Here is a 12,186-nt window from a genome sequence, read left to right on the forward strand (position 1 = left end):
AGAAGAGAACTCCTGTTTGCTACAAGGGAAAAAGTCAGCAAACTGAAGGGCACTGGGCCTGCACATGCAGTTTGATGGTGACTGTTCTGCTTCTGGTCAGGTCTGCAACGTGCCACCCCAAGGCTACTGAGTGGCAGGCAAAATATCTCTGTGAACAGCAGTGCAAAGGCACATAGGAGCCCAGTGTGACAACAGAGAGGATGGCATCCTATCCAAAAAGTTGAGCCTGCCTGTAGAGGATATGCCATCTGTTGAGACAGGAGAAGCCCCTACTTCCTCCAAAATGGCCCCATCTACATCCTCTGGCCACAATTTGCTGACAAGGGGAATGAAAGGAAGCTGAGACTCCAATGATTTTCTTGTGTTCCCTGGGCACGTTCACAGAGACTGAGCAAAGGAAATACATTAACAATAAGGGGGGAAACATTTGGCTTATGATATTAAGGTATTTATAGCAGCCAGAAAACTATAGGTCCCAACCTTATATAAAATTTTGACAGACTGCCAGTTCTAAAAGTCAAAGCAAGCCTGCAAGAGTTGATCCATAGTATTTAATATGAGTTATGAGCACACCTAGGCTCAACTGCTAGTATCCCAAATGCCTGCATTTACAGTCATGTTAGTTAGCACATTTTCATTCACACATGCTCAAAGGATTAATGACTCGAGTAAGAATTTACTTGCAATATACTTGCAAATCAACACCGCTTTGCAAAGAGAAGTAAAATGTTCAACAGAAGTAGCAAATGCTGACTTCCACATGCATATGCCTCTTTCTCTTTAGCCAGGACACAAACTGGAGGGAGAGAAAGCAGCCTCCCCCTTCAAGATCCCATATGTTCTCAAAGGACAACTTTAGATAACCCAGTGTATATTTCTTCCTTGTTCCGTTTCACCCCCTAATATGATATCCATTTGTAAAGAATAATTGAAGGTGACCTAATAGTCAACTTCTCCCAGAAAACAGCCCAACCAGCTGCACAGATGCTATGAGCAACAGGATGTAACCCTGGTCTACATCTACTCTTGGCTCTACCTTCAAGTTCAAAAGGGGCACCAGGATCTGAATTCTAGCTCCTCAATTTTAGGCAGGAAGAAGAGGAAGACAATCCACAGCCTTAGGCACTATATCAGAAGATTTAGACATCAAATAATAGGGTAAGTGTAACCTGTCTGAACTGAACAGGACCCCTACCCCACCATGGCCATGAGTGAGGCCATCCTCTTACCCAGCATGAAATGGCATGACCAGCCCCTGGGTACAAAAGCAACTGAGACCTTATTGCTGCAGAAACTGCTCCCAGAAAAAAAAAAAAAAAAAAAAAAAAAACACCACAAACAATCCCTTCCACCTGCATTACTCCTGGTAGAAGTTTCTACAGCCACACCTCTGATGATGGTATCGCCATAGCCCCTTCAGTTACGCAGTGCTTCAGCATCCCAGCCTTAAGAAAGTTTTCCAAATGGCTAACCACACTTACTTGCTGTGATTTTTTCCCATTACTGTTGTCATCTGACACAGGTATCAAGAACAATCTCCTTATTCTTTGTAGTAACCTTTTCTGCATTTTAAGACTAATTATGCTTTCACTTCATCCTTCTCCCCACTCTCCTTATTCCTGGAAGAAACAATCACTGTTTTAAGGTGTCCCAGGGGTCACATTCTGTAGCTCTCTGATCTCCCCCCCCTCCCTCCCTCCCCCCCAACTGACTAATAGGAGAGCAATTTTTTCCCACAGCTTTCTTGAGGAATGCTGAGCTGCAATTTTCCAGTTCAGGTAAATTTACTCTTGAATCAACAAAAATTCATTTGCTCCCTAGGAAATGAAGAAACCACAGTGGATTAGCCACAAAGGCTATGATCCCTCATCAAAAGGGCACACACTGTAGAACTGAGTACTTGGGATCTTCTGGTGTGTGAATGAAGCCAACCTCCTTGGGCAAGCCTGGTGTCAGAACACTGGCATCTTGCTTCAGGGTATGAGCAACTAAGAACAGAGAGGCAGCTCCACTTTCTTTTGTCATGCTTCAGAGAGGGCCCAGGAAACTGTACATGTACATCTCTGTCATGTGGTATGACCTACACTTGGGCACTCCAGGTCACATGTGTGTTGGTTGTTAGGTTAACAGGGTCTGCATCAGCTGAACTGGAAATAATGGTGGCTCAGAGCTTGCCATAGCAGATTCAGCTCCACCATATCCATGCACAGGGACAGCAGCAAAAGGATCTGAAAATAAAGCATTCAGTGTCTCTCAAACTAAAGAGAGGTACCTGCGGGTGAGGGCCAACGCTAGGAGTGTGAGCAAGAATAAACATTTTAAGATAGAAATCAAGATAACTTTTGTAGTGACATTTGTTTTAAAACTAAAGACATAATTATCCCATTGTGAGACTTGGCTACAGAGAAAAACATCTTGTTGGGAACTAATTAAAGAATTAGCCAGTGTTTAGCTTCTCATAGATAAAGGAGCATAAGCTTTGAAACAGAAGTGTTTGCAATGAGCTTTTGAAAATTCTCTGAAGACAGCTGAGCTTAAGTCTGCTAAGCCTCTTCCCTCACCCATTACACGTCTGTTCAGACGTCTTATTTCTTTTCCTTCCTTTCACACAAGAGAAGCCACTGGTACATCTTAACAAAAGATACTACCTCTCCTGATCAGAGCTCCGCTATACATGGAGCAATGTACATCACAGCAAAGATGCATCCAGTGAACCACTGTAAAGGTGGGAAATGTGTCAAAGTTACATGAACTACAGTGTTTAGTAAATAAAAAACATCCCACTGTGGCTGCATTCTACAACACTCCTCTGAGGTTGTAGCCTGACCAGATCTGGTAGCCTTCTGCAGCCACTCTTGCTCCACCAGTCACAGACCAGGAGCTCTACCTGCAACACACAGCACAGCCCCAGCACCACACCCACAAATCCTATGAATTGCCATGACAGCCAGCACACCAGGCTTTAAATACAGAAAGGCAAACAGCAAGGATATCACTGTTTTATCTCCTCTGTAAACTGCATATAGTTATTTTGTTCAACAACTTTCTGTTCTGGGAACTGATCAGCCACTTAGGCAGCACTTAACCACAACACAGGAGCTCCAATTTTTCTCTTGCTTGAAGAAGCCTGTTTTTCTCCCTGTCTGAAAAACACCCCTAAATTGTCTTTTCTTACTTTTCTGGAAATGCTTTTACTTCACATTCAAAAAGGAAATCAAATCTTGATTGCTTTCTCTCTTAGGTTCCTTGAATACAATACACATTGAAACAAAGACATTTTTTCCCAATTTAATATGAGTTACATTCTCTGCTTTGGGATTTAAAAAGCATCAATCATCATCAGTAACTTGCACATCATTAGAAATAGCACAACTAATTGCCCAATATGAAAAAAAAAAAAAACATAAATACATAATTACCTTGTAGGTTGAATAGCAAAGTTACGTAGTCCTCCTGGATACCAGAAGCCTTTCAGCTTGATTGCAGCTTTGCACATTGTTGGCCTCCTCTCATCAGTGCCTGAGATCAGGCCCAGAACCTGACACAGGGCTCCTAGGAAGGACAGATGCACACCACACAACCCCACAAAGACACACAGCTATGCCTCACTCCTTCTGAGCAGGCCAGAGCCACCAGAAAAGCACTAACTTCCTTGGAAAGAGGCTCCAGAAACATATTTTCCAGACCTCCTGTAAACCACCCCAGAGCTGTGCTTTGCCCCAGAAAAGCACATGATGAGACACGAGCTGCAGCTGAGCTAAAGCCAAACCACACCCCTTTTGTCCCTACTTCATGGGGTCTCAGGTGTAGGCAGTAATGCTGTGCTGTAGCACAGCTAGCAGAGAGAATGGAGCATGTGGGCCCATGGAACCACAGCTGTGTCTGACTACAGCACATCAGTCTGGCCCCTCCTGAGAATGGCTCTAGGAAAGCTTAGTAAGTCTGCATCCCTGGCAGGTGATGTACTTCTGCATCTGTTCTAACTCTCCTCTCCTCCAGTTTACTTAAGTTTAAAAAAAAAAAAAAAAAAAAAAAGGCACCTACATTTAAAAAAAAAAACAAACAAACAAAAAAAAACACAACTAACTTCAAAGATGTGCCTTTCTGGAGTAGTAAATGCTTTTAGCTATAGATCAGCCTATAGATCATAGCTCCTATGTCAGCCCTGGTAGAGGGAATTAATCCCTTCTGTGCACTGGAAACCTAGCATGTTTTTCCTCCAGTAGCAGGGAAAAGAACCTAGAAGGTTATCTGAACCATAACAAAGGCTTGATGAAAAAATTGCTACTGTCTAAATTGTTCTCCTCTCAAAACATGTGCTATGTTGTTTTATTTTGCAGTCCTTTTAGGAAAAAATAACTGTTTTATAGTATCAACATTAGTTGCTACTAGAAGCGCGACTGAGTTTTCTCAAATTAACTCCCCTTGGAAATGACACTTCCCTCTGGCTGTGCAGAGAAACAAACACTTACTCACAGCTCTCTGGGACTGGAGGAGCCCAGGATGCTTTCATCTCCAAACTTCCCGCAAGCAGCAGCTGCTAAGTCTGTTACAGCACCATGGAGATGTGGCTGGTTCCTTGTACTGGTGTTAGAGCAAGCAAGAGGGAATGATGACAGTAATGTCATCTTTTATCAGCTATAAGAACTCAGCATCCTCTGTCAAGGAACAAACTGTGAGCTCTCTGGCAGGACAGTTTGGGTACGTGGGGTACACGTAAGGGAGGGGCACTGCTGAGTGTCAAACCAGCCTACCTGTTACAGGCTACCTGCAACACTGAAGCCGAGGGAAAGCCACCTCTTTGCATAGCTCCAGCCCAACCTGTAGTATTGGGACAGATGCTTCCCCGAAATGGAGATTCATCTCTTCTCAGGACACGGTCTTTTTGCTGTGCTGCTGGCTCATCCCTTGCAAATCTCCTAATGCTTTGAAAGAGATGTCTGGTCGGGGGGGTGCCTCCAGCCCAGCATCCTGGCAGGAGCTGGGAATTAACTAACCCCCTGCGCTAGCAGCAAGGGAGGTCATTGCTCCACACTGTAACCCCAAACAAACTGACACTTGGGCTCCCACTCTCAGGTTTGTGGGTGGGCCTCCCCAGCTGCCCCAAGCTCTCCTACAGCTCCAGGATGACATGCTGGTGTCAACTGTTTCCAGACTGCTAGATAACCTTCTCCCTCACCCCAGGAGGCTGCAGCACTGCCCTACAGTTAACTCCTGTGCCAAGCCCATGCTTGCTCTCCCCTCTTGCTGCTATTCGCCCTGCTAGCAGAGGAACAACCAAAGTGGCCTTCCTCAGTGACACCAATAGCACCACAGGGCAAAGGGGGCTGAGATAGCTTTTCCCAATGCTTCTGAACAGTGCTGTCCCTTCAGCCACTTCTTTGCTAGCTGGAGAATTTGGCTGAGTTTTCCAGTTGAGATTTCGCAGGACTGCACACAGCACAATGGTGTTTGAAAGATCATGCTGCAGCAGTTCTTCATAGATCATGGGGCATAAGGGATTGGGAAACTGCCTCAACTCCATGTTTCTAGAATTTATTAAATAGTAATAGTGACATCAGAAGGGCAAAGCTTGTAAGGGGACACAGTGATTTTTATTAATCAAATTGACACAGTTGGGAAAAAAAAGGTACACATCCAGGCACAGAAGCCTGTCTGTTTAAATGCATTGGCTCCATTGCTTGGTGGTGATCTTTCCTCATCCCCAGTGGTCTAGTTAAAGCTCCATTCTGATTTTGTTACATTGACGTATTATAGCACAAGGGTCTCATCAGGTATAAGCTGATAAACTGTCAAAATTGAAGGAACTAATATGCTCCCACCTGCCTCCCCTCCTGGTCTGTTAGCCTCTGGAATGCTGGCCTAGATCAGACACCACTAACTGCCTCCTCTCCCACTGCAGCAAGATCTTCCCTGCTGCTTGGTCAGCAAAGGAGCATAGCAGCATGCTGCCACTGCCTGGGTGTCCCCACATGAGAATTGACGTTGGGACTGTAGTTCATCTACGTGACCTACTGCCATTTATTTAGTAGCCCCAGCACTACTGATATAAGGACATACAGATGAAATGATCCTTTTTTGATAATCAGGAAAAAAAATGTTTCTATGCTTTGTGCAAGTGAATGGGAGTTTTTCTAACTCCGTGAAGTGGAAATATTCCACAGAAATGAAATTGTGTGGGAAAGGGGAATCCATTTTTACTACTCTCTTCCACTGTCGTGCTGCTTTGTAATTTTCACACTGCAGTCTCTGATACAAGATGCATTCTTTGGAGTCATGGGAATGCTGAGTGCAAATTTATTTAGCCATATCCCTTTGGGTAGGTGGGGGAGTAAATGGGACCCCTAAATAGCTGTAAGATAGCAATTTAATATAAGCATATTTGCTTTGGAGAAAGTTTAGTCCAAACTGAGAGAAAAGACAGCAAGGTTCTTGGCAGCTGGATAGCCAATAGCCAGTTTCATCCAGAGCTCTCCCTACAAATCCCCCTTAGTAATGAGTAAGCTCAGAAGAAACTCTCCTGCTTCCCAGGGTTCTTCTCCATGTGCTCTGAGCACCCCTTCATAGAACTAGTATGTTTAAAGGAAATCAAAATGATAAGTTACCCAGAATTCTTCCCCACCACCCAAAACTGAGTAAAATCCAAACCCTCCACAATATATAGACTGTTCCACTTGGGTGGATCTTACCATTCACAATATTGCAAAAGCATCAGAATAGTTCACAGCTCATCAACAGCTAAGTGAAAATATCCTGGCTTTAATTCAACTTCCATACAAACACCTCCCCCACGGCTGCAGGAGAAAACTCTGGGATTCAGTCTGAAGGAGTAGCAGAGGTATTTATGGATGTTGTTAAAAATAAAGCTATCAGAAGACAATTAACTCATGAGAACATTATCTGGTTCAGAAACGTGAGAACATATAAGCATTTCAAGAAGAGGGTCAGTAGAAAGGTACATAACTTCAGAATAGCAGGAAGTGACCAAGAGAACATGCCAATCTGATGGCAGCAAACAGAGCTCTGCCCTGGCTGCTGGGACAGAGGCAGCTGCTGCTAACAGCGTCACCTCCATGCAGTACTTTATCCCGCCAAATGCCATCGTGTGTGCCCACTGCAACCCTAGCCCCAGGAAGACATGAGACCAAAAAGATTTGCACAGGACCACTTTTAACATGACCCAGTGTTTATTGACTCTTGCCAAACTTTTTCTTTAGAAAGAATAACAGAAACACAAAATGTGATGCATGATAAAATACTACTACAGGTTTCCATATCGATCCAATGCAAAGTGCCAGCATTGTTGACCAGCATACAACCTGACAAGAGAAGATGTAGTCATAACTCACTCTCAGATATCTGCTGGGAGTACATAACAGTCAAAGTAGAACTAGTTATTTGCCTGCAAATAGATACATTTTCTTCTAGATGCAAGTGATGTTAGAGCCAGCTATTTTGAAACAGCAGTATATATATATATATATATATATATATATTCCAACAACTTTAAAAAACTCAGTAGGAAAGGACTAAAACTGCTTAAAGAGAAAAGAAGAAAAGGAAAAAACCCAAAACAAAGTGGGCCTTTTTAAACATTTCTTTGTTGAGGCCATTTGTCATAGAACCAGAAGTAATCAAGAGAAAAATGAGACTTATTAGAGGCTACTGTGCCCAAAAAGCCTGCAAGTTTTGTTACAGGTTCATTACAAATAGCCTCTGGACTAGTTAACTATCGCCTGGTCTTTTTCCTTCCTGCATAACAAACCTCATCTATCAGAAACTGTGGCCTGGTGGCTCTGCATATTTCCCAGCACACCCCGATTTTGAAATTGCATTTGGAAAGGCAAATATATTTCCTGAAAAGCCACGATAAACTGCAGGACATGTACATGAGGCATGTAGCATCTCCACAAATATGAATGAAGAAGGCACATTACCTAAAATTGAAAAGCTGTTGAGCACTAGAAGTTAAATGCCTTTTCACAACTGGATGAGAAGTGCTCTTTGGCCATTAATGTTTCAGCCACTTCACCATGAAGACAAAACCCAAAGAAGGGAAAGAATCTCCTTGAAATGCCCTCTGCTGCCCCTAGAATTCCTACACAATTACATTCCCACAGAACAGTTTGCCACTATGAGAAATCTACGTAGAAAACATTAGACTGGATTCCTACATGACCATCAATCACCCCACCACCACCCAATTAAATTACAGCATCTTTGAGGAGACCACTCCACTGACCTGGAAAGGGGACAAAGTTCTGGAAAAGAGGACAGGAATTGGTTTCAATATTTGTTGCTGTTGTTGTTGTTTTTGTTTTTTGTTTTTTTGTTTTTTTTTATTTCACTACAGTGTTAACAAAGAAGGCGGCAATGTTCTTTGCCACAGAATAATTGTTTTCTCTCCTCTATCTAGACCAGGAAAATATAAGCTAAAAATGAAAATATGTACTTTATTTACAATAAATGAATCTGTACTGTTCCAACCTCCATCTACCACGTGTTGCTACCCACTGCTGAAGGTAGATGGTAGCTTGTAGTAACCAAAGTACCTTTCTTTCCCAAACTTTATGCAAGTCCTTTCCCTTCCTCCCTACCATTTTTTCACTGTTCTAGGCTCCAGTGAGATTTGTACGAACATCTTCCTAGTGCATTGTTTTAACGTTACAGTTTCCAAATGCAAAGCAAGACTTGATCTGCTTTATTTTAGCTGTCTTTGCCTCACTTAAAAGTACACAGAAGTTTAAAACTCATGTGCCCTTATCAGTTTTGCATAGCAATACAACGAGATTTTTTTCTCCCACCTTTTATATATCAATCCCCTGGTTGATCCTTTCAGAGAATTTGACACCTACCATCTTCCAAAGGGTTACTTCTCACGTTTGGGGAAGAGACCTAACTTTCTCCACACACAAACATTGAAGAATGAGAATTTCAAGTCATCATTAAGTTTCTTTCAAGTCTATGTTGTGTTATTTAGATGCAAGTGAAGCAGAATAATGTTTTTCCTAAGATTAAAGGACATCAATCAAGTTATCTATCTTTTGCTAGTTTTGAGTTATGAGAGTGTTTGTGACATGTTCCCTCATATTCCTTCCTTAAGGTGCATAACCAGGCTGAATAAAGTCCAGTCCACACAACCAAAGCCAGATATCTTGGAGAAGACAGAGAGGGGTTCCATAGCACTACTGTATTTACATTCAAAATTCAAGAGCAGGCTGAAGGATGGCCAGCTCTTTCTAACACAAAACTGTTTAAGAAATACTCCATTTCTATTATCATTGTATAGCATAAGGGATTTTTTTTTTTTTTTGTCCTTTGTAGCTGTTACCCTTTTGTCCTTGCAGCTTAACAGCAGCCAATGCATGCTTCCTGTTCACCCTCTAGCTGAGGTGCAACAGACCCAGGCCAACTGACAGCACAACAGGTTGGCATGGTGGACTGGTCTGGGGACTGGCAGCTCAGGAAGACCACCTTGACTACTGTGGGCAGGTGGCACAGAAAAATCTCTCAGCTCCATTAAGAGCTATTCCAAACTGCACAGTAAGTGCTGGTTGTAGGCTGTAGCTTAAACAGATTAGACATAACTCAGCAGTTACTCATCACACTTTTTAGAAAATAATGGAGAAAAAACAAAGTGCTCTGCCAATTGAATAATCTGTTGTATATCTCATGGCTTGAACATAACAGAAGTAGTTACCTGGCATAATAGAATAGAAACAGAATCACTGTTTCATTCAAATTTCTTACAAATACAAACAAAGCTAAACAAGTGTCTTAACTAGGGATAAGCAGCACAGAAATCAACTTCATGTCAACAGTCATTACCATACATTTGTCAGACTGCCAGACATATTTCATTTCAGATTCACATCTGTGTCATACAAAATATGCCTGATGGAGAAGAGTCATTAAAAAGACATTCAACTCTACATAACTGTTGGACTTTAGAGCCAGTGCTTTCAGCGCCATCAGCCTTTGAATTTTACTGAACAACTTCTGGGAGGAAACAGTTGCTTTAACAAACAGTTAAAATAGAAAACAAAACCAATCCAACTCAGAACAGAAAGGGAATGCTTTTACAAAGGTGTGGACTGATGCATAACCACTTCCCTCTCCAGCCTGGGACAGAAAGGGAAGTGCAGTGGCACAGCTCTAACAAAAAACAACTGAACTCCAAGAAATGTGATGAAGACAGAAGTCTGTTTGGAAACTCCTGCTACAGAAGAGCTGAGCCAATGTTCCATACAGGAAAGCTGATGAGCGGACCATGAACAAGCTCATGTAGGCCATACAATAGGAGACCCTAAAAAAAATCCAGTTTAATATCACATTTCCAATCTCTCTCCTTGGCCATCAACAGTCTGCCACAGATTTTAAACTTGCAAAGCTCCTTTATATTGAGCTAGATTTATATTTTTTCCCCAGTAAAGTGCAAATAAGACTCAGGTTTTTCCCACTAGTTCCAATGATTGTTACCTTGGTTACAAAAGTGATCAAAAGCCAGTTGGTTGAGCCACTACCACTGGGCTTTTTTTTTTTTCCCTTTTATTTATTTATTTTTAAATTAAAACCCTGGTTACTTTTTCCAGCAAAAGGCAAATAGAAAACAACGGTTCCTTCTGCCAGATGCAGGCATGACAGGAGGCTGCCTTAAGTACCATCAATACAAGATGCACATGCTAGACAGAGACACAACCAGTGCGTTCTTGTGCATAACAAAAATGTGCCATGGTTCATTGGAAATAGAAGTCATCTTTGGGATCCTATTTCTTCACAAAGTTCAGAAATAGTTGATTAGTTTTCATTAAGAGCTGCTTCTCTCTTCCTTGCATCTACGTTAAAAAAAAAAAAACAGAAAAGCCAGAGTTAAGTCAGAGAGTTCCAGAGCATACATCCAAAACCACAGACAGAGTAAAGATGGTTTGTTTTCAATGGGTAGCACTTCCACTTGAGACTCTTGATATGAATTCATCATGTAGATTTAAATGCTACATGAACCCACAACTTGTTAGCAAGACAGTCCTACTAAGCTTTTGTTTTGTTACCATGCTGATGCTGAATATAAGTTATGCAGCATTTAAGTAGCCCAGTAATCTTTCAGAGATTCCAGATCTGTGGTAATTTTTCCCCAACTCTTGGCTCCTTGCTTGTGATCCCATCAAAGAATGAAGTCTCTATTTGTTCTGCCTGCCAGCTACAGAAATTACAGCAATCTATTCTGAAAACCATTTGACTAATTATGATTTTGATGGTCTCCAGCTGAATAGCACACACTTGAAAAAGAAAGAATACTCTCAATACCACATTCTGAGGAACTGCCTGAGGCAGTCCCTAAGGACCAGAAATGAAACTAATCCAAACAACGCTTTGAGCATGAGCACAGGGCATGAGAGCACATATGGATACTCAGTCCCCTACTTGTTGTATGGAGCTGCTGAATCACGGCCTGAACCTCTGATTGATCACCTGAGGTGAGCAATGAATCAGCCACAGGAGCACAGGTGAAGGCAAATCACCTGTGCTGCAAGAAGGGGTGGAGCCAAGCTCCACCTCTCCTAGACCCATTTAAGAGCTGACTGCCAGTGGGGAAGGATCTCTCTGGAGATCCACTCCATCAGAGTTCATCTTGTGAGCCCAGGACAAGGTGAGTGACTTTCTCTTATTACTCCAATATAAATTATATTAGCCAAGGTCCTGCGCGCGCGCCACACACACACACACACACACACACACACACACACACACACACACACACACACACACACACACACACACACACACACACACACACACACACACACACACCCCCCCCCCCCACACCCCCACCTGTATATCCATTTAATTATACACTTGTATGCTAGTACTACAGTACCAGGTGCTGCAGACAGGAAAGCTGGAGTCAGGTCACCCTGGGGTTCCACAGAAATATCTCTGGGATGATTTCAGGCCACCTGTGAAACCAGCTGAAAGCAGGCAGTGCATGGAAAGCACCATTATCACAGCTACTCTAGCAAACTGTCTGCCAAAAGGTGTGCTTGTACATGTTTATAAACTTTGTTTCTTTCTAATTTACATAGTCTATACAGTCCAAGGTCATTGTGAATGTGTCCACACAGAAGTTAATCCTAAAGTAAAATTAACACCTCAGCTGTAGTTTTAGAAGAAAAAAAATCAAAAATCACC

At 42.4% G+C, this 12,186-nt stretch overlaps 1 protein-coding gene across 2 annotated transcripts in view; it reads right to left on the reverse strand.

Annotated features, from left to right (window-relative positions):
- Positions 1-7,168: 7,168 nt before the first annotated feature.
- The window catches only part of EGLN3 (egl-9 family hypoxia inducible factor 3), a 28,252-nt gene continuing 23,234 nt past the window's right edge, over positions 7,169-12,186 (reverse strand). The window contains exons 5-6 of one of the 2 annotated variants that reach the window (XM_085225188.1): positions 11,876-11,966; positions 7,169-10,835 (exon numbers count right to left, since the gene is read on the reverse strand). In XM_085225188.1, the coding sequence (XP_085081314.1) occupies positions 11,908-11,966 (59 nt within the window). In that variant the 3' untranslated portion in view covers positions 7,169-10,835; positions 11,876-11,907. The remainder of the gene's footprint in view (positions 10,836-11,875; positions 11,967-12,186) is intronic. The other variant, XM_085225189.1, reaches the window with a different exon arrangement.

The sequence above is a fragment of the Meleagris gallopavo genome, chromosome 5, assembly GCF_905368555.1.
Source record: "Meleagris gallopavo chromosome 5, MGAL_WU_HG_1.1, whole genome shotgun sequence".
Lineage (NCBI taxonomy): Eukaryota > Metazoa > Chordata > Aves > Galliformes > Phasianidae > Meleagris > Meleagris gallopavo.